This window comes from Dryobates pubescens, chromosome 11 (assembly GCF_014839835.1).
Source record: "Dryobates pubescens isolate bDryPub1 chromosome 11, bDryPub1.pri, whole genome shotgun sequence".
Lineage (NCBI taxonomy): Eukaryota > Metazoa > Chordata > Aves > Piciformes > Picidae > Dryobates > Dryobates pubescens.
The window spans coordinates 14,398,881-14,421,586 of record NC_071622.1 but is presented as its reverse complement, the minus strand read 5'-3'; the positions used below and the strand labels follow the sequence as shown (position 1 = coordinate 14,421,586).

The following is a 22,706-nucleotide window of genomic DNA, read 5'->3' as shown; positions in this document are numbered from 1 at the left end:
AGAGGTCTCTGCCAACCAACACCAATCATTGCTCTGCAAATGGGAAAGACTTTTTTTTCAATGATACAACTCAACACGGTCTCACAGACAATGGGAGCCTTTATTTGGATTATTTTCACTGTACTGACATTGTCCTCTTATGCAACCTTAACTGTAAAACACTCTTGAGATACTGCTTAGAAAATACACATGGAAAAAACCCCAAACACAACATATATACACTTCCATAAAAATAGAATACATCTTGGCAAAATCACTTGTGTACAGTGTATTGACATTATTGAACCAAACTGACATCATCTGGGGAGAAGAATGGTTGTTCCATTTGCCAAAATAAGAAAACTAACCCCAGACATGTGTTAAGTGAGCTGGGAGTACTGCAATGAATACGGGTTGGAGCTAAATAAATGGCTATAGCAGAACATCAGAGTAAAAAACCAAAAAGTTATAAAATACCTGCTGTATAAAGTAGAAGTAGCCATGTTGGGTTTTACTTCCAACAAATCATGACACCTCTAAGTTGCACAGAAACCAAACAGTGCCAAAAGCAACTCTAGATTCTCTGGCTGAGTTTTCATATCTCTTGTTTCACCGTTTGCAACCCTTAGGGGTTGTGGTGATGGTTGTAGGGAGCACCTGACAGAGCATAGTATAGCCCTCATTGTATCAGGTATTTGAGAAGACAGAACCACATCTAATAGAGGTGACACTGGCAAACACTCGGCAACCTTTAAAAGATGGGGACTGCTGGAAGTTACAGACTTGTTTTCTTCTGACTTGCTTTCAGCAGAGGCTGCTCCTTGCTTACTGCTTGACCACATCAGCTCATACTTTGATTTTCTGCTGGGAAGTGACTACTCCAGTGTAATAAATAAAGTAAGTGGGAACGGGTTCTAAAAGTCGTGGCTTTTCCTCCTGAATTGGAACAACAGGGCTGAAGGGGCAGCCCTGGGGCAAAGAAAAGAGCATAGCACCACTTCCAAGTGAGGTGTTCACCACTGTTTGGCAGGCAGCAGAGTCAGGCTGGCAGTGGTGATGCCCACTGGCATTTGAGAAGGTAGTTAAGATAATGAGGTGGGTGTTCAGTAGGGGTAGGCTGACACAGCTATATAGACAATGAAAGTGGTCTGGTACTCGACGTTCCCATCAGCGCTGTAGGACAGGGCCCTGACTCCCATGCGGTAGGTCTTGGGCTCTCGCAGCGGGCGGGTGGTGAACACCACCCCTTTCAAGTTCTCATCTCTCAGGGCAAAGGGGATGGCTGGGTCCTCATCTGCCATTAAGAAAGTTGTCCTTGGGTGCACAACTTGATCGTGAGTATAGGCAACCAGCCGGATCAAATCCTGACCGGCAGCTATGCCGAAGGGGAGGGAAAGGAGCTTGTATTCCAATGCGTAGGTGCTTAGATCACACTCCAGGTCGTTGGCTGGGCAATTCTTGAGACAGAACCTAGGAACAGCAGAGCATGTTAGCCCTGGAGAAGGCAGCATTGGTCTAAAAGGAGAAATTCTTCCCCTGACCACCCTGTTTCTGCATGCAGTTTGCAACCTCTCTATCAAGGTAGTATGTTCATACAATCCTTAACCACTGACCCTTTGAAGCTGCAGCTTTCATGTCCCAGTTTGCTCATGTGTCCCATAGATGCAGTTTAATGTCCTATTTTCCCTCAACAGGATCATGTCAGTAAATATCAAAGAGGTAATTTAAAGATATTGGATACAGTATTTGTCATCAAAGTCAATGGTGTATGTTGTAGTGACCTCTCTCTTCATGTTGAAAAGGTTGGTTTGAACTGTACTGGGCAGTGCCATTTGAGGTGTCTGTGTTAGATCATAAAATGAAGACTTGGAATGAAGAAGGGCAGAGTAAATTGTACTTTGTTAACCAAAAGTCAGGATAGGAGCTCTTAGCTGGCTCTGATTGTCAGGGCTAACAAAGGTCAAAGAACATTACCCATGTCAACTTAAGTCTCATTCCAGTTGAGCTTGGTCACACAAGGTGGTTTGTGACTACGAAGCAAGTTATTTCCTTGAGTATATTAAAAACCAAATTAATATGTTTTTCTGGAACAGGGAAACAGAGTAACTTACAAACAACAGAAGTTACTGTAGCCTTATTGTGATGACTAAAAGAGTATTTTAAATGTTTTGCAACTGATGGTGAGGGTCAAGAAGCCACCAATCATCAGCCTTACCTTTTGCTACTGTGACCTTTACTGCTGTCAATCAAACTTGGGTACGGTTTCTTCTGATGGATACAAGTTAAAGATGATCTTGGCGTGAGCAAAAAGAGGCTGCAAAGAAAACTTACCCAGAAAGAGGCTCTCGCTGGTAGTTTGGTGGACAAGGTGTGTCTATGCACTGGTAGCTTCCCCTCATGTTGAAACACATCTGATTTGAGCCACAATTAATGTTCTGCTCGAGGCACTCATCAATATCTGAATGTAAAAAAACATACAAATAATCAGCTGCTGGTACTTGGATGAATTCATCACAGACTGCTTTGGGTTGGAAGGGATAATTAAAGCCATCTAGTCCAACAACCCCCAGCACTAAGCAGGGACAGCTACAACTTACTCGGAGCCCCAAGCAACCTGACCTGGAATGGTTCCAAGGATAGGGCATCTGCCACTTGTCTGAACACGTTGTTAAGGGTTAAATCTAACTGGGGCAGCAAAGGCTGAGCAGACAGCAGAGTGTACCTCTGCACATAGGGAAATCCTGTCATGGTGTTTGAGACACAGGAGCCACTAGTTCCAGTAATGTCCATTCATTGCTGTTGGCATTTTACCACTGTGCAGGATGGTGGAGTTGTGTAAGAGCTGCCCTACAGCAACCATCCAACATAAACCATAGCTGTCTGGTCACCAGTGGCTAATTAGGCCAATGTTATTTTATTTTGTGCACCAGACAACCTGACAGTATCATTTATTGACTGAGGTGGGTTAAGGATGTTAATGAGTTTGCCTCTAGAGCTGCTGTCTGCTTGGCTGGAGTTCAGTGTGTAACATAAGGTCATATGAGGGAACACCAGAGATGCGAAGGTCTAACTGCCTCATTTGCTGCTGGGTTATGAAGTGTGAAAGTATGAAATACAAGCACGTCTGAAACTTGACATTTTGAAGTTGAGTCTCATCTAGCAGACTCAAGGAGGTGGCACAAACATGAGCTGAACATGGTTTGTGTCTTGTTTATTTACAGCTTGCTTTGGGCACACCCAAGAGGATCTCCATACCTTGACAGGTTTTGCCGTTGGGCATCAGGCGATAACCAGCTGGACAAAGACACTGGTAACTCCCCAGCGTGTTCCTGCATTCATGCTGGCAGGTATCTCTAGTTTCACATTCATCAACATCTGTGGAGAAGAAACACAAACACAAGCAGGTACCCATCAGGATTATGTGAAGCTGGAATTGAACTCAGGTATTTTTTGTACTATTTATATACAAGCTTATGAACAGAGTTGGTGGAAGCTGTCTGGATCTCGTTTTCTGGTGGGGGTGGAATGTGTGACACCAGCATGTCTTTTCACACCTTACTTTTTGATAGAATCATGGAATCAATTTGGTTGGAAAAGACCTTTAAGATCATCCAAGTCTGGGGCTAAACCATGTCCCTGAGCACATCTCTGCCTCTTTAAAACAGCTCCAGGGATGGGGATTCAACCACCTCCCTGGGCTGCCTGTTCCAGTGTTGGAGAACACTTCCAGTGAAGCAGTTTCTTTTCATGTTCAACTTAAACCTCCCCTGGTGCAACTTGAGGCCATTTCTTCTCATATCACTTGTTACTAGGGAGAAGAGGCCAACCCCCACCTCACTCAAACCTCCTTTCAGGGAGTTGCAGAGAGCAATAATGATTAGTCACCTCAAGTATTAAATTATTAGCCTCACCTTTTTTGATAGCACTCGTTCTAGCTGAAGAGACCAGTCCTGATACAGTTCTGGGAAGAAAGGGGTGTGTGCAATCTGTACACATCATTGAGGTCATGCAAAGACCTCTCCAAAAAGTGAGCTGGGCTGGGCTGCCTGCTCATGAGGTTTTAGTAATGTGCTCAGGCAATGCCCAGATAAGTTATCTCAGAGGAAGCCCTGACAGTGCAGGAGTTGTTCTTACAGTTAATCCCTCCTCCAGTGCAGTTCTTTCCCTTCTAGACTGATATTCCTCATGCCATGGGGAGGATTTAAGCTCCATATCTGAGAAGACTATCAATAAGTGAGGCTGGAAGCCCTCTGCTGTGAGGACTGGCTGAGAAATTAGGAGTTGTTCAGCCTGGAGAAGAGAGGGCTTCAGGGAGACCTTATGGGGCCAAGAAGAAAACTGGAGACAGACCACTGAGCAGGGCCTGCTGTGACAGGACAAGGGGTGATGGTTTGAACTGAAAGAGGGAGATTTAGACTGGAGAGAGTGAAGACATTTTTGACACTGAGGGTGGTGAGACACTGCCCCAGGGTGCCCAGAGAGGTGGGAGATTCCCCATCCCATTTGTGGCTCTCAGCAACCTGCTCTAGTTGCAGGTGTCCCTGCTGACTGCAGGGAGGTTGCATTAGATGACCTTGAAAGGTCCCTTTCACCCCAAACCATTCCATGATTCTGTGGTGAAATATTCTTTCAAACTTTGTTTCTAACCTCCCTGTCAAATGGGAGTACCAGAGCACCTTATGTAAAATGTCCAAAGCAGCCCACATCACACAGATCAGGCACACATCATGTAGAATTCTGATTTCTTCTGAAACATCTGCCTAGCTCAGGAGAGCAATAGGTACCCCACTTGAGTTAGTCTTGTGCCAGAGTAAAGACTTGCACAATTAGAACAGTGGAAGGAAATGTTTTGCTTCCCCTCTTCTGGTCTGATATACAGGGTCATTTGGGTGTCCTTTGCAAACTAAGCAGTACTTTTTCAATTCAGATGTTTGTTCCAATGAAACAGAAGGATGAGAATATTCACCAATTCCAACTGGAAGCTGGGGTGAAGACCATGGATTGTAGCTTAACCCTTTCAGCAGCAGTAGCAATATTCCTAGGTCTGTCAATTAAACACATACTAGCACATCCTATGGCTACTGCCATCTCTTTAGAATGAAGGTACAGGTTTTGATGTCTAAGTACCTGGACTTTTTATTCATAAAAGTGTATTTATATTGTTTTATCATTATATACTGGGAGATAATTGTAGCAATAACTCTGGCTATTAGAATCCAGCTGTCTTTGTCCTTGAAGGATATTGTGTCATTACTAAGGGTGCTAGGCCACAAACTGGTGTCTTAAACACACTGGGCCAAGCACTAGTGAGCCTCACGCTGCGGAACCTCAGCCCTAAACTCTGCACTATTAGCACAAGACAACTTAGATGAAAATGTATTTTTTTTCTCTCAAGATACTCAAAACATGAGCAAGTTGGCAAAATCTGGCTTAAGAGAAGCATATTTCAAAAGATGCCTCATTTTTATGTCACTGTCTGTGTGTAAAGATCCCTTCCTGCAAGACAGAGCAAACCCTAGCACAGAGCAGGGCACAGCCCAGGTCTGTTTGGCTCTCAGGGCAGGACATGGACATGCTTCAGGGAGGCTGGGTGGTGCGAGTACCTGGCTCTACACCAGCACGTACAGAGGGTCCGGATCCACAGACACCAGATACTGCTGCAGAGAGAAACCTGACATCTCTAGCTTTTTAGCAGTGGTTTGTTGGGGTCTTTGTTGCTTGCTTTGGTTTTAACAACTTGATTTAATTTTGTCACATTTAGTACAAATCAGTCAAGCGCTGCAGGCTGCTGTTCCTTTTGCCTTTCACCAGTGGCTGAATCAAATTTTCAATACCTGTAAAAATGGCAGCACTGAAAAACCCCAGAAAAGCTCCTTAAGTAAGAAGTGAGCTAAATGCCTGGTAGTTCCAGGTGCCAAATTCCTTGGTCTCCTGTTGGTCTCAGGGTATGCTCTGAGGGTTTGCACCTCTTGAAAAGCAAAAACTGGGGAACATCTTGCCCGTTCCCACAACTACTCTGCTCTCCTCATAATGGGACAAGAAGGGGCAGTGCTGTCATTGTCACAAGTCAGGACAACCCCCCTATCTGTGCACTTAGAACCACTTTGAATGTGTTACAATCCACTCTACACAGTAACTACCGGGAGTTGCTAAGCTTCTGTCTCTATAGCCCCTATGGACCTGAGCAACAGTGCTGCAGCAGTGCTGGCACTGGCCCTAGTGTGCCCAGGGCCAGTGCCATCAGTGGCAGTCTGACAGAAGCTACATCCCCAGGATTAAACTGGGCCTACTGTCGTTTGTTGAGGTGCGATAGAATGCACAAAGGTGAGCTGCTGTAAGCAGAAGAGTGAGAACAGCAGGGAGAAACAAATTACAAACACAACAAGCAGCACAACCAAAACAGGTTACAAGGAGGAGGTTTGAAAACATTTTTGCTATGCCATGCTCAGGAGAAAACAACATGCAACTCTGACTGTTTATCAGGACACCATGGAAACCCCACAGCACCACAAACCATCAACCCCTGGTGCATGTGAAAGAGCACCTTCTGGGTAAGGCCCAACACAAGAGAATTGCATAGATGAGACTGACATTTACCTACACATCTGCCATTTCTTGCCTCATAGCCTTCAGGACAAGTTTCTCTAAGGTTCCTTCTAGTCCTGGAGAAGGGGATTCTGCTGTTCCTATACTCTGAGAAGGAGCTGTAGAGATTTGAGGAGTGCCTGTAATACTGTTGAGGTTGATAGTTGTCTCTCAGAGGGGAGAATTGAGCACGGTTATAGCTATTGTAATAGGCAGTGTAACTGGGCAATCTCTCCAGTCCAGCGCAAGATTTCCCATCACCTAATAACTGTTGCCCAGGCGGACAGACACACTTGAAGCTGCCGGGGGTGTTGGTGCACTGAAAGGCACAGGGCTTAGGCACTTGTTCACATTCATTAATGTCTGCTCATGTGACATGATCCAGAGCCACAAACCATGTGGAGAGGAGAAAAAACAAACAAACAACAACACGTGACTATACATCTGCATATACATTTGTACTTAGCTCAGGCTGTGGAACAAACTGCAGACAGACAAGTCAGAGCTTGAAGGCAGCAAAACATGGAGAACATGATGCCAAGTAGGCAGGTGAGGCTGTCCTCTACAGTAATACTCATTCATTCTTCCTCTAAGGCTGCTTGTGATGGAAGGAAGGACAAGAAGTCTTGCCTTGAGTGTTACTGAAGATTAAGTGTGGCTATAAACTGGGAATCCAAGTCTGCTCCCCTGCTTTTGAAGAAGCAGGGCTGTGTGATAGCTTGAAAGCTGCTGGCTGTGGTTCCTGCTGGATATCAGAACAGATGCACCCTAAGAAAGAACTGACCCTTAGGCTAGTCATAGTGCCAACCATAGTGCCGGCCATAGTGCTCCACAGATGGGTGGGAGAAGCTGTCAGGCCCTTCTTTAAAGGAGGCCACTTACCAGGGAGTATTCTTGAGAAGTACAGCATGAGAAATTCACTCCAGCTGGCAGAGAAGGAAGTTTCAATGCTCTGATGGGGTTACTGTGCTCTGCATCAGGGGTAAAGGTGGGTCTCAAGGAGGTGTCACAAGGCCACAGGGCGAGAAGGTCAGGTATGTTCTAACCTTTGCTGCTGTTACGGGGCGCTCTAGCTATGGAAGAGTGAAGCCTTAACTGGAAATATTAATTCACTTTTGTACAATTAAAAAATAGATTTATTTTCCCTAAGGAATTTTGTGTAGGTTGTTTTTGTTAAAGCTCTTTTCCCTTTTAAATTGTAGTCCACAGTCATTTGGCCACCTTGCGTCAGAACAGAGCAGTGAGCATACAAAGGAATGGAAAGGATATAAGGTGCAACATGGTGAGTGTCCTTCACACAAAGTAAAGTTAATGTGAGTGCCCTCGGCACTGTAGGACCAGGGCTTCTCCCACACACCAGCAGAGACATGTCCTAAGATTGTCAGCAGGCCCAGGTGAAAATTTGACACATATGGTGTTTCTTTCCAAACTTAGTCATTCTTCACTAGAGAAAGAGAAAAATCTCATTCCAAAGAGGCATGTGCACCTCCACAACGGCCACAAATAACCTGTTACTAACCTCCATAACAATCTCTCTAATGCTGACATCCACTAGAAACCTTTTCTTACTGGAATTGAAAGATCTTAGTAGTGGCTCAAAGTAAGGGTTGAATTATTTAGTATTTGTGGAAAGTGTGTGTCCTTTAAATTATTTACTATTATTATAGTTGCTAATAATTTTAAGTCTTATTTGTATTGCTATTATTAATAACAACAATTACTTTATTGTAAATATGCCATTGTGTTATTGCACTTCATTTTGGATGCCTCTGAGCACAGATTGTACCTCTCCAAGGCACATGATAATGGTATTTTTAAAGTAATCCTGTTCAGAAATGCAGTAGAATATTAGATTGTGGTTTTATTAGGTGTTTGATACTTACTCTGTTTTAAAGTTTTAAACAGTTTTTCACAGAATCACCAAGGTTGGAAGAGACCTCAAGGATCATCGAGTCCAACCTGTCACCACAGACCTCATGACTCAACCATGGCACCAAGTGCCACGTCCAATCCCCTCTTGGAGGCACTAACAATTAAATACTTAAGAGCTGGAAATCCAGGGATGAATGCTATGATTCCACAAATCACTGCAGAGCATTGCAGCTCCTCCCAGCTGCTCTTTCACAATCACACAAGTGAAATGTTCTATACTAGTTGAAATATCATTAGGGTGATATTGTCAGGTCTTTGTTACAAACAGGAGGACTTAATTTTTAGTGCAGACTTTATGTTCTTTTGTTGTGGGCTGAAGATGAAACACTTACTACTCGTGTAAAGCAAAAATACTGAACCTGGCTATTTCCTTAGCACTGTTTTCTAACTGCTGAGTTGAACATTCTTTACCTGCACAAAGCAGACAAGAGATGTGTGCTGTACAACAACACGAGTCCTTGGAACAAGTTGTGGGTAAGTAATACAGAAATATTATAGAAATAACAAAAGAAAACTGGTGAAAAATGGAGCAGTTTCTTTTGTAGGATGGCCCTGTGCAACAGAAGCAAAATGCAAAGCAGCAAGTGGCTTGCACCGACCCTGTGGCCGTCCCTGTGAGCAGTGATCTCTTACTGGTAAGCCTGAGTCTCCACTAGGCAGCATCCCTTTGGATACACACTGTGGATATTAAATACTTGCAAGAACAAGGGAAAAGAAATGACACTGAAGCTGAAAGAGCTAAACCTTCCTGCATTCTTTACCTCAAAGACTACAAATTGATTTTAAACTCCAGATAGCCTTGCACCTGTCACAGGCCAAACTGCTTTATATCAGCTTTTGTCGATGCCCTTCCCTCTGTGTTATGGGATCCTGAGTTCCAACATCTCATCTGGGTAGTATCTATGTGTGTTGTGACGGCAAATGAGCTTCTTGTCTTCATTGTACAAACAGGGAGCTGAGGCTCAAAGAAGTTTATACAAGGCAAGAGTGGCACAAAGTTCAATTCTGCTTCAGTCTGGGGCCCAGTTTCTTTTCAGCTGTTCCTTGTGTTCATTGGAAGAATACAATCCAGAATACAATCTGGCTTTTATGAACATATCTGAACTAATATCTTTGATGCATTTTCAATCTGCTTTTAAGCAGAAAAAAATTCAAAGGTGCATAAAGGTCATACTTTAAAGAGGGAGCATTCAGTGGTCCTTGATCAGAAGACAGTTTTAGGGCAGCTGCTAATGTTTTATGTAAATCTGTAGCCCTAGACTCTCTCTCATTACTGTCAGAAATTTAAATGGGTTTAATACATGTTAAGGAGCCTGGGATTGATTTTTAGTTCAGCAGAGGCACAGTTGATGGAAGTAATGTCTTGGTCCATGGCCAAACAGTTTCTTGCTGCAATCTAATCTCTGGAACTGGAATCAACTTCACTTAGTGTCACACACCATCATTCATCAAATCATTATCAGGACCGATCAGCTACTCCCCATTCTACATAAATACAGAAAGAGTGACTCTACCTGACCCTAGTGCCATCCTGAGGGTTGTTAAATGCCAGGGAAAGTGTTTTATCTCTCTTGCTATCCCTATCAGAGCTCTGAGAGCACCTTTAAATGTGGGGGAGAAAGCTCCACAAGTTTTTCGTCCAAGGCTTCTGCGTAGCTAGCACAGGGGAGTAACTACATGGCCAGCATTCCTCCTCCTTCCCTGCTGTGACCCCACCCAGACCAGGAAGAGGAGCACTGAGTGATCAGTGTGTAGCAGCTTCCTCCACCCCAACCACAAGGGAAACACCATGGAATCACAGAAGTGGGTTGGAAGAGACATTAAAGATCACCTAGCTTCAATCCCCCTGCCATGGGCAGGGACACCTCCTACTAGGCCTTAGCCATCCAGGCTCAGAAGATTTCCAGGCTTGGAGCCTCCACAATTTCTCTGTGCAGCCTCTTTCATTTCTAGTAGCTGGTGAGTGTGTTTGTGCTGTTTGCCTGTAGAGGTGAGTTCTGGGTGTATCATGCCTCTGGTGACACACTCCCTTGGGATGTTCCTTAGGGAAATCCACACCACTCCCTGCTCAACTGCCTTCAGGTGTGAGTCACTGCAGTCCAAGGTACAGCCAGACAGGCACATTCCATTGTCCAAGCAACTAATAAATCTGGCTGGATTTTTGCAAGTGAAGCTTCATGTGGAGCCAGTAGCTTGCCACCAGTGCTCTGAGACCTTCACATGGTTTCTTTTCAGTGTCTGGACTTGTTACCATGTCCATTTGGAATAACTTATTTCCATTTGTTTTGAATGGGCCACTTTGGGCAGTTTTGAACTTCAGAGCAAATCTGTCCCTATAGCACAGTCATCCAATGGCAGAGCACTGTTGGATGTGTTAGAGCAGAAAGGCCAGCCAAGAGCAGCAGCAGCTGTGACACTGATGTGACTGGACAGCTTACCCACACAAGGTCTTCCAACTCCCTGGGACCGATATCCCCTGGGGCACACGCAGCGGTAGCTCCCTCGTGTGTTCTCACAGAGCTGGTTGTAGCGGCACTGGTGGGTTCCATCCCGGCACTCATCGATGTCTGCAAGCAGCAAGGCAAGGGCAAGGAGTCAGGAGGCTTTTCTTGAAGCTTCCAGCTTAAAACCTCTTCATTTAGGAAGAATGCAGCTGAGCCACAAATGGATTTGGCCCTCCAGATAGATTTGTGCCTAAATATGTGCAAACCTAGAACTAGCTTGTGTCCCAAGATTACTTTAGGGCAAGACCTGACCATTGTGCCCATGTTTACCGCCACTGTGCAGCACATCAACACTTCTACTCACCAACACAAGTTCCATTTTCTGCTTTGGTCATTCCACTGGGGCACAGATCGATGCACTTATAGCCACCACGGGTGTTTTTGCAAAGCTGATCAGGCCTGCAGACGTTCTGCCTGCACTCATTCACATCTTGGTCAAAGAGAAACAAGAATGGAAATGAACTTGCTCCCTGTGCTCCACTCCTACAGAGCAGAGCAGTCCCACTGTGTGCATGCATTTCATGCATACTAAGGCTCCCTTCCACATCACAGGTTTCATTTACAAAGGTTTCTGATAAAAATATAACAACAAACACATGAACTATGTCCAGGGGGAAGTGGGAATGAGTAGGCAAAGATCCAATCATACCCATGCATTTTCTGCCCTTGAGCTGGTATCCTGGATCACAGCCACAGTGAAAACTTCCTAGAGTGTTGAAGCACCGCTGATGGCAGGGGTTGGACTCCTGACACTCGTTGACATCTGTTGAACAATAGAGATCCTTGGTGCCACAGCTGGGAATTGTCATTTACCTGAGTAGCATTTTGGCTGAGTCACCATTTGGGACTCTGCTTTGAGCTCTGGTTATTACCCCAGGGTTTGCTTCTCTCACTTCCTTGTAAAATAAAATGCAGGTGGAACACACAAGTGTGACCGTTTGAGGTGGTTTCTTACTCTGGGGGGGAGGGAGAGCTAGGCCCTCTCTCACCTTACCACAAGCAAGAACATTGGGTGATCCCCTGATAAGATTTTAAACTCATTTCTAAAGGAGGAAACAGCAAAAGGCTTAAACCCCCCCAAACTCAAAACAAACAGCCTCCCAAAACTCCAAGCCCCCCAACCCTAATAATGAACATTTAGAGACACCATATTGAGAGCTGCATCTATTAACAAGTTCCTCTCACTTGCGTGAAGGACAAATGCTATGAGTTGATGACAGGTGACACCAAACCCCACAGGGCTCTCCATACCTTGGCAGCTGAATCCATCAGGTGTCCTCCTAAAGCCACTCCTGCATCTCACCACGCAGCGGTATGAGCCAATGGTGTTCTCACACTCCTGGCCAGCATGGCAGCTGTGTCCACCTAGGCCACACTCATCAATGTCTGCGATTAGAAACAAGCTGTAAACCTCACTGAATCGCCATGAAACACAGGGGAATGGTGGCATGAGCATGCTCAGCTGTGAAATGCTTCATTGCAGGTATGTTGGATTTAGGAACAAGCAGGCATTGGAACAGCTGCCCAAGGAGGTCATAGAGTCCCCATGCCTGGGGGTGTTCAAGAAACGTGTGGACATGGCACTTTGGGGCATGGTTTAATGGCCATGGTGGTATTAGGTCAATGATCTTAGAATTTTCCAACCAAAACAATTCTATGACTCTATGCAACAATTAGAACATCACCAATAAAGTATGGTAATGAGGGAACCCAAAGAGAAACATTTCCCCAGCAATTTAAGTGTATCCAGCCTGCCCACAGCAACACTTCTCTTACCCTGACATGTTCTGCCATCTGCAGAGATGGTGAGGCCTTTGGGACAGGAGCAGTAGTAGGAGCCCATGGTGTTGTGACAGGTGTGGGAGCAAGGACTCCACACAGCACATTCATCTTCATCTGGAACAAGGAAACGTTTGAGAAACCAGGGAGGTGGTGTAAGATGACAGACTATGAGGGCAGGCTGAGAGTTTGGGTTAGTCAGTCTGGAGAAGAGAAGCCTCCAGACAGACCACCTTGTGGCCTTTCAGTGCTTAAAGTGTCCAATCAGAAAGCTAGGGCCAGACTTTTGACTAGAGTCTGTAGGGGCCCTGGTAAAGAGCCAGGACAAGGGGTGATGGTTTTAAACTATGTGAGGGAGATTTACACTGGAAATAAAACCCATGATTTTTTCCCATGAGGATGGTGGGACACTGGAACAGGTTCCCCACAGAAGCTGCTGTCCCATCCCTGGAAGTGTTCCAAGCCAGGTTGTGACTCGGTGGTTATACCCTACCCTTCTCACCTGAGCAGTAAGGCCCCACTGAGTCCAAGCCAAAGCCAGCAGGACACTGATTGCTGCGGTCACCTGCAGGGTAAAGGAAGCACATGTTACCTGGGGAGGAAAATGGGCTCCTTTCATTGCTTTTGAAAAGCCTTTAACACTTAGCATTGCAGCCCAGCTATTTGTAAAAGATTTCTTACCCTTGGACAATAAAAACTTTTTAAATCCAGACTTGGGTGGATTTTACAATGAGAGTGGTCAAATACTGGAACAGGTTGCCCAGGGATGAGATGAGGCCCCATCCCTGCAGACATTCAAGGTCAGACTTGACATGGCCCTGAGCAACCTGACCTAGTTGGACATGTCCCTTGCTCACTGCAGGGGGATTGGACAAGGTGACCTTTGGGGGTCCCTTCCAACCTTCTGTGATTTTCTACTTGGGCATTACAAGCATTCAGCAGGTGAGGGGAGTTCCCTCAGACTGCTGCAAGTTGCATCCCGTTCTTGCACATCCTGCACAATTCCCCCATAAAGTTTTCATCATCAGAAGAATAAAACCCATTCAGTTTCACTTCATTTAAAAGAGGGAAATAAACCCAAAGCAAACCAATCACCATGTGGGAAGTCATAGTAGAAGAACACAAGTGCATACTGTGAACAGCCTGGCAGAGGCTGCTCAAGGACCATTTCTGCTCCTTGAAAATGGATTCAATAACTATGACATTTTAAAGACAAGCAGCACATCCATTGCTGGAGGAAATAAATGCAAAGTCTGTCAAGGTTTGGCCAGATTTATGCATAGGCATAAGCTGACTTGGAGACGTCCTTTTAGCAGGCCTCTTGTTAAAATGGGCAAACATCTTACTTGGGTTTCACAGCATATGATGAGTTCCTAGGCTGGCAAGTGGGGAAATCCTAATTTACTCAATTTAGAATGTTGCCATTGAGAAGGAGGACTGAGACAGGCAGTGCCACTGCTCTCTGGCTTCCAAGCCTGAGCCATTTCATTTGAGAGGTGATGTTAAACCTTGCTGTGTGAAAACGACCCACACAGCCCTTCAAAGATAACAGGAGCCTCTGATAACCAGTGACTTCTCTGAGGAAAACCTGCTTACAAAGTTATTCCTATCTGGCCTGAAAAAAATACATCCAGAAAGAACCAGCCAAATTTGCAAGCTGCAGATTAGCATCACATTTTCAGCACATGCCAAAGAACTCCAGAGAAGTTCAGTCTGAGACTGAACTGGGACATTCTACCATTTTAGTGCTGAACTTTGAATGCTCTCCCACCTCATTGCTGCTTTACACCAATGGTTTTTTGAGATGAGAATACACAATCCTTTGCCTGGCTAGGTAAGCAAACCCAAACACAAAACCCATTAACACCTCATCCTCCACAAGACTGACAGGAGTTTCCTTTTAGACAGTCTAAGGTACACTCCTTAGGAAATGGAAAATCTGTCAGTTTGGTTGTCTGAAGCTCCTGGTGATGCTGGCAGCAGTGTCATCAAGTGCAGACATACATTAGTGATGAGGACTGCAGGTGAAGAGCAAGTGTAGACTGCAACAGCTTTTACCTATCAGCCTGTGGTACATTAACAAGACAAGGAGGTCCTGGGGTCTACAATGAAGTTACCCAAATTTCACAGCATTCCCACTTTCAAGGCCATAACCAGCTTTTGAGAATACAGGGAATGAATTCTGGGAAGTCAAGAGATTGTTATTTCCATTGTTTCATGTCTGTGGGAGGTCAGAACAGCACCCTTGGTGGAAGGAAGGTCAGAACAGCACCCTTGGTGCAAGGAAGGTCAGAACAGCACCCTTGGTGCAAGGAAGGTCAGAACAGCACCCTTGGTGGAAGGAAGGTCAGAACAGCACCCTTGGTGCAAGGAAGGTCAGAACAGCACCCTTGGTGCAAGGAAGGTCAGAACAGCACCCTTGGTGGAAGGAAGGTCAGCACTGTACCTTTTGCAATGGACGCGTGGATTTTGAAAGCCACAGTTTCCTCCAAGGGGTTGTACTCTGATGCAATAGAGGAAGCATGGAGGGTTTCCACCAAGAAAGGCATCTTTCCTTTGGTGTAATCATAGGTGATGGTGTGGTTCCACGTGTAGGGAACACTGACTCCATCAGCAGTGAAGAGACGGGTAGAATGGGCGTACAGCTGCCCAGGGCCAGTCTGAATATAGTCTTCTGTGTAATCCTGAAATAGCAAGATCCAGGTGTCAGCCACTGAGGAGAGCCACCACCACTGGGCTTCTTTGTAGTTTGATCTGGTTTGAACGCCCTCCCAGGGGAGGGTTAGATGGTTGATTAGGAACAATTTCTTTACTGAGAGAGCAGGGATATGGTGGAGAAATGTGTGGATGTGGCACTTTGGGACATGGTTTAATGGCCATGGTGGTGCTAGGTCGATGGTTGGATTCAATGACCTTAGAGGTCTCTTCCAACTGAAACAATTCTACGATTCTGTGTGTTCTGAGAAGGGCTTTTTTCCTTAACAGCGAAACAAATCAGATTTCACCCCAGAAATGCTCTTATTTTAGCTGTTGAACATTAGAAGCATCTGCTGTATTTCTTTCTGTATGAAACAGGCAGTGGTGGTGAAGGTCCTGATGATGGGGGCCACAGCAGAGCACTGCCCAAACCTCTAAAATTATCTTGTTGTTCAATACCAGTGTTTTTAGTTCTAAATGTTATTAGTTTTATTTTAACTCAGATGTTGATAATCTGTGATAAATAAACAACTGGCAGAGAAAAATCCTACCACTCACTAAAAGCCAGGATCTTGGCCATGCTACATATTGGACTGTATAAAAACATCAAGAACTTTATAGATGCTTATAGTGTATTGTGGGATTAATACAGTAAAGCCTTAAGAGAGCAAAACATTTGCACTGGTCACTAATTGTCACCTTTACAGGAACAGCTTTAAGGAATGTTCTTTCTTGTACAATAAAACCAATTACAATCATAGAAGGGCTTGAGTTGGAAGGGACCTTACAGATCACCTAGTACCAACCCCCACTTTCATGGGCAAGGACACCTTCCTCTAGGCCTGGTCACTCCAACCTGGTCCTAAACACTTCTAGAGATGGTGTCCACACCTGGGCAACCTGTTCCAGTGTTCCACCACCCTCAAAGAATGTCTTCCTAATATCCAGTCTACATCTACCCTGCTCTAGTTTAAAACCATTCCCCTTTGTCCTATCACTACAAGCCCTAACACGAAGTCCCTCCCCAGCTCTCCCATATCTCCCTTCAGGTACTAGAAGGCTGCTCCAAGGTCTCCCTGGAGCCTTCTCTTCTCCAGGCTAAACACCTCCAACTCTCTCAGCCTGTCCCCACAGGGGAGGTGTTCCAGCCTTCTAATCATCTTCATGGCTCTCTTCTGGACCTGTCTAACACTTCCATGTCCTTCTCGTGGTGGGGACACCAGACCTGGATGCAGTACTCCAGGTGGTGTCTCACAAGAGCAGTGTGGAGGGGCAGACTCCTCTCCCTTGACCTGCCGGCCATGCAATTATCAAGTTAAAACCAATAATCTGGTTTTAAACTAAAACTTTAATACCACACATTATATTAAGCAAACAGTTTTTCACATCTTAACACTAAAGCAAGATGTAGTGTCTGCTGATTTACTATAGATGAGAGAGGACTTGTGTATGGGGGAGAGAAGGGGCTGATGTCTCGAGCAGCATTACCTTCACGCTCACGTCGGCTACCGACTGGAGCTGCAGCAGGTGGCCGCTCACCACAACATCCAGCAGCAAGGCTCCGTCTGAATCCACCCCCCGGGCAATGTGAGTCATCCGCAGGACCTCCCCTGTGGGTGTGAAGAGCACGCTGATGTCTGAACCATCTGAAGCAGAGGTCTCTGTTAGCCACAGCTGTAGCTGAACTGAGATCCCTTGGCCAGTTCTATTTTATAAAAGACACCATGCCTGGAATAGAAAATGCTTCAAAGTACAGTTCCAAAAGCTGTATTTAAGCTGCAGAAAACACTAGTGTGAGCACAGGACTCTACATTCAGCAGCAGCTAGATGCTGTTTCTCAGCTTATCAAGCTGACAGGACACAGAGCTGGTGTGTCACAGGCAACTAACCAGTGGCAAACTCCACTTGTGTTTCTCTCTTGAAGATGGCGTCAGTAAGCGTAAAGCCGTTCATTGCTTCCCCCAGCTCTTTTGCAGTTGTCCAATAAACTGGGCTGAGTATAGAAACAAGCTTCCTCATCGCTGGGCCTGCAAGAAAGGCAGCACAACATTTGAGGACATCTTCCCTAACATCATGCAAACTGAATATGAGCCCTAAAATAATGCCAGTCTGAAGATTTAAACCAGAAAGCCTTACGCATTGGTACAGTGGCTGGAAAGCTGCCCTGGGGAAAAGGACCTGGAGGTGTTGGTCAAAGGCTGGCTAAAGATGAGCCAGTGTGCGTCCAGGTGGCCAAGAAGGCCAACAGTATCCTGCCCTGGATCAGCAGTAGTGTGGCCAGCAGGACCAGGGAAGCAATTGCCCCTTGTACTCAGCACTGGTGATGCTGCAGCTTGAATACTGGGCTCTGTTTTGGGGACCTCAGTGCAACTCAGATGACTATTAGCCTATATTCAGAGCAATCACTTTACAAATGGCAATGTATTAGAAGTCACTATTGATGACTCTTGGGGTTTTTTTTCCTCTCTGTGAAAAGTTTAGAGCAGTTCTTTCAGTGGGACTTAATGAAATGCAGTGGGGAATGCTGACATTGCACCCAGGTCAGTCTGGATCAAGGAGAAAGGTGATAAAAAGCTCTACAAAGCCTACCAAGGCTCCGAGGGACGTTGGTGATCTTTGCTTGTATGACTCTAGTTTGAGAGTCGGGGCTGTCCGTCACTGTGGCATTCAGGAAAGCAGTTCCAAACTCCATGCCATTAATGTTCCCAATGATGCTGCCTTTGGCATGTGAAGGGCCACCTGTGAAGGAAGGGAAAACAAGGCCCAGGTGCAATCTCCGCTGTCTGATATTTTGGGGGACAGAAAATTTGGAGATACTGTCCAGCATCTACTGGAGAGAGTCAAATGGACAGCTACAAGGATGATTAAGGGACTGGAACATCTCTCCTATGAAGAAAGGCTGAGAGACCTGGAGAAGAAAAGGCTGAGAGGGGATCTTATCAATGTCTATAAATATCTGAGGGGTGGGTGTCAGGCTCTTTTGGGTGGTGCTTAGTGATAGGACAAGGAACAATGGGTACAAGCTGGAACACAGGAAGTTGGCATGTGCTGCCTGGGGAGGTGGCGGAGTCACCATCATTGGAGGTGTTCAGGAGGAGACTTGATGGGGTGCTTGGTTGCATGGTTTAGTTGATTAGGTGGTGTTGGATGATAGGTTGGATGAGATGATCTTGAAGATCTCTTCCAACCTGGTTTATTCCATTCCATTCTATTCCATTCCATTCTATTCTAAATACATTTTTTTAAGGTGAGGGTGCTGGAGCCCTGGAGCAGGCTGCTCAGAGAGGTTGTGGTGTCTCCTTCTCTGGAGAGATTCTAAACCCACCTGGATGCTTTCCTGTGTGACATACCCCAGGTGATCCTGCAGGGGGGTTTGACTTGATAATCTCTATAGGTCCCTTCCAACCCCTAACAGTCTATGATTCTATGAAGTAAGGATGTCTCTGCACATATTACTACATTATTTGCAAGAGTGAAGCTCACAAGCTGAAAATAACAGTCTGAGATATGTGCACAGTAAGGTGGCAATCACCTTTTGCATGCACCCCTGTCTGAAAAGCAACAAGTGCTCAGCAGCATCCTCTAGTGTTACAGAACAGGCTGACAAAAAATTCACCCAGCTGAAGTCACAGGGGAGGATCTAAGTCAAAGAAATTAGATTGCTTGGACAGCTGGCCAAGACACAGGAGAAAACAGTGTCATTAACTCACCAGGACAGGCTTGGGTGTTGCACCTGGATATCTGGGAGGAGTCTCCAGCACAAGGCCGTCCTCGGTGTAAGGGGGCTGGGTTGCTGCACTGGCGTGTGCGGGTCTGCTCTCCCCCTCCACATGAAGCAGAGCATTGGCTCCAGGTTTGCCACTGCCCCCAGTTTCCATCCACTGAAGAAAGGAAAAATGAAGTGAATGGTTTTTTCATTTTAGAAGTGTCAGCCTGGTGTCATTCCTTCTTAGTGGAACCAGTGTGTTAGAGAAAAGAAACAGCTCAAAGGGTGACACAACCACCTTGATGGGCAGGTGGTGAACACTTCAGAAATACACCACCTCAAAAACTGTGTTTGTCTACCAGCTGTACTGCAGGCAAGGAGGCTCCTCCATGGGATGATTCCAGTGTAACGGTTGGGAACTGAGCAAAGAGTGGGTCAAATTCTTCCCTGTGTCATGTGGAAGAGGTACCACTTCATGGCTGACCAGGAAAGCTTTGTACAGTGTAGACTATACATGTCCCTCTGCAGTCATGAAAGGCTCCCCAGAGGTGGCACACAGAGGTCCAGCGTGCAGATGAGGAGCTCAGCTGGCTCTGGGTGGCTGCTCTCTGGGGAGAAAAGCCATCTGCTTTGGCAGGGAGGTTGGACTGGATGATCTCTGGAGGTCCCTTCCAACACCTAACATTCTGTGATTCTACAATACAGGAGCATTCCACATTGCTTCTTTTATATGAAGATCTCACAAATGCCATGTGCAGCCTGAAGGCTTGCAGGGAGAGCTGTGTTTACCTTCTTGGTTGGTGTGAGCACTCACCAGGGCACAGGTCGGTGCTGCATCTCTGGATCTGCATGTCAGCCCCTGCGCAGGCTCTGCCACCGCTGGCGGGCCGAGGGTTGTCACAGCTGCGGTACCGCCTCGCCTGGCCTCCGTTGCATGTCCGGCTACAAGTTCCCCAGCTACTCCAAGGGCCCCAGTTGCCATGAACTGTAAGAATAAGTCAGATTTTACCTGTCTTTATCTTAATAACAGGCAGTTGAAGTAGGAAAATACTCCTTTTGGAGACTAACTTTGTAATTTCTTCTCCCAAACTGAAATCAAAACCCAGACGATTAAAGATCTAAGAGAGGTACCTTGTGCAGCATCCAGTGAGTGCTCAGTACAACTAACCAGAACAACTGTGTGCCCAGAGAAGCTGTGGAGTCTCCTTTGAGAGATTCCAAACCCACCTGGCCATTGCGATCCTGGGCAAGCTGCTAGTGGTGACCCTGCTCTTGCAGGGGGATTGGACTGGATGATTTCCAGAGGGCCCCTCCAACCCCACCACGCTGGGATTCTGTTGCTTGTAGGAAAGCAGGCAGCATGTGGTTAACCCACACTCTGCTGTGAGATCCCAGGAGACTGACTCTGCAGGTTGTTCCAGCTGCACAGTCTTAACTTCAGAGAGCTGTGTGACCTCTGACAGTCTGGCAGGACCTCATGGACCAGCTGCTGCTGGTTTGTGCTCTCAATAGTTAATGTTTAAAACATCCCAGTCACAGTGGCTGATGAAGAGATGCCTTGCCTCTAGTCAAGAAGCCAATGCCACCCCCTAATTTCTGTGGGAGCACAAGATGCTAGGAGGGCTTACTTCCTGCTGTGCATCCCTGCAACCACAGGGAGTGGACAGGCAGGCGGACTCAGAGCACTTACTTGGACAAGGATCATTGTTGCAAAAATCCATTTGTATGTCACTTCCTTCACACTTGTGCCCCCCAAACTGTGGGGCTGGGTCTGAGCAGTGGCGTGTCCTCTGCCTGCTGCCTCCTCCACAGGACACGGTGCAGGAGCTCCAGCTGCTCCACGTGGCCCACTTGCCATCCACTGGTGAGAGAGACACAGCATGGCACTGTTACAGTCTCTGATGTCAGAAGTGACAAAGCGAATCAGTGCTGCATCAGGGTGAAACTGAATGTAGAGAGTTACTGTCTGTGGAACATCTCAGCTGAGGGATTTCTACTTGGGGATTTCCAGGAGTGAAAGCTGAGGAAAGGCATGACACCTTGGCATCGACTCGAAAACTTGGCTTGAAAGCTGTCTAGAGAACAAGTCTTGTGAAGAGCAGCTGAGGGAACTGGGGTTGTTTAGTATGGAGAAAAGGAGGCTGAGGAGAGACCTCATTGCTCTCTACAACTCCCTGAAAGTAATTTGAAGCAGGGTGGGGATTATTCTCTTCTCCCTAGTATCAGGTTATAGGAAGAGAGGAAATGGCCTGAAACTGTGCCAGGGCGGGGGGGTTAGGTTGGAGATCAGGAAAAAATTCTGTGCTGCAAGAGTGGTCAGGCATTGGAACAGGCTGCCCAGGGAGGTGGTGGCATCACTCTCTCTAGAGGCGTTCAGAAATATGTGGACATGACACTCTGGGACATGGTTTAATGGCCATGGTGGTGGTGACAGCTGGACTTGATCTTAGAGGTCTTTTCCAACCAAAACAACTCTATGATTCTCTTTTAAACTACCTGTAAGCCTGACCAGAATTACGGTGAGGATCGCTCAGTCCTCACTCTCAGTCACTCTTCACGTTTTCAGGTGTCCATAAGCAACCCTTGGCACATACAAAGCAGTCCCAGCTTCACTTGTGCATCCAGAGAGGTTATGAAGTCTCATCTGGAGAGATCCCAAACCTACTTGGATGTGGCCCTGATCTAGGTGACCCTGCTTTAGCAGGGGGGTTAGACAAGATCATCCCCAGAAGTCCCTTCCATCTCCCACCATGCTGGGATTCTGTGATCCTTTGGCCGCAGCTGCACTGTCTAAAGATGTAACCATCACCTCTCCTTCCTCACCAGCCTGTGAGGAAGAGCTCAACACTTCATAGGAGTTATTACTAAATTATCTGACATGTGCCAGGTCTAAACAGTTGGTAGTAGGGGTTTGATCTCCCCAGACATGGGGACACAAACTGTTATGGGTACATCCATGTGAGCACTGGAGTTGGTAGCTGAGAAGAGGCTGAAACAGACACAAACTCACTGTAGCAACAGCATTGAGCCTTGCATAACCTCAAGTCCTCAGCTGCTCACCTACCACAAGTTCAGTTCTTTCTCCTACCAGTCCAGAAGGGACTCTGGTATGTGCACAACACAGCATGCAAAATAGGAGCAGCATTAAGGTGCTGCACATTCCACTTGCTGAAATTTCCCTGCACTCAGCCAAATACAGAGGTCAGACTTCAAAAATCTGAGTTTTCCTGTCCAGTCATAAGAGACTCATTGAAATGTGGAAGAAAAGGATAAATGGGGAACAGAACCTAGGACATTAAAAAAAGAAACATTTAGGAAATGTGCAGTTGAGCTGCCAAGGATTTTACATGTTGCTTTTGCACAGTAGAAGGGGAAAGGAAGGGAGATGAGGATTGCAGAAGAAACCCCACATGTTAGATCTCTGGAGAGATGCTAAAGATAGTGATGGGGGCCAGTGAAGATAAAAGGCTTGAACAGAACTTTGTTAGGTACTACACTTGGTGAGCAAATTACAAGTCTGTGCT

General features: G+C 46.1%; 1 protein-coding gene across 1 annotated transcript in view; it reads right to left on the bottom strand.

Annotated features, from left to right (window-relative positions):
• Window positions 1–942: 942 nt before the first annotated feature.
• HMCN1 (hemicentin 1) overlaps window positions 943–22,706 on the bottom strand; it is a 207,908-nt gene continuing 186,144 nt past the window's right edge. Inside the window, exons 91-107 of the mRNA XM_009902656.2 lie at window positions 20,873–21,043; window positions 19,997–20,167; window positions 19,187–19,357; window positions 18,066–18,215; window positions 17,366–17,503; window positions 16,965–17,086; window positions 15,226–15,463; window positions 13,282–13,344; window positions 12,777–12,896; window positions 12,252–12,386; window positions 11,650–11,763; window positions 11,305–11,430; window positions 10,935–11,063; window positions 6,577–6,927; window positions 3,235–3,354; window positions 2,311–2,437; window positions 943–1,449 (exon numbers count right to left, since the gene is read on the bottom strand). Of these exons, the coding sequence (XP_009900958.2) occupies window positions 1,083–1,449; window positions 2,311–2,437; window positions 3,235–3,354; window positions 6,577–6,927; window positions 10,935–11,063; window positions 11,305–11,430; window positions 11,650–11,763; window positions 12,252–12,386; window positions 12,777–12,896; window positions 13,282–13,344; window positions 15,226–15,463; window positions 16,965–17,086; window positions 17,366–17,503; window positions 18,066–18,215; window positions 19,187–19,357; window positions 19,997–20,167; window positions 20,873–21,043 (2,813 nt within the window). The 3' untranslated portion in view covers window positions 943–1,082. The remainder of the gene's footprint in view (window positions 1,450–2,310; window positions 2,438–3,234; window positions 3,355–6,576; window positions 6,928–10,934; window positions 11,064–11,304; window positions 11,431–11,649; window positions 11,764–12,251; window positions 12,387–12,776; window positions 12,897–13,281; window positions 13,345–15,225; window positions 15,464–16,964; window positions 17,087–17,365; window positions 17,504–18,065; window positions 18,216–19,186; window positions 19,358–19,996; window positions 20,168–20,872; window positions 21,044–22,706) is intronic.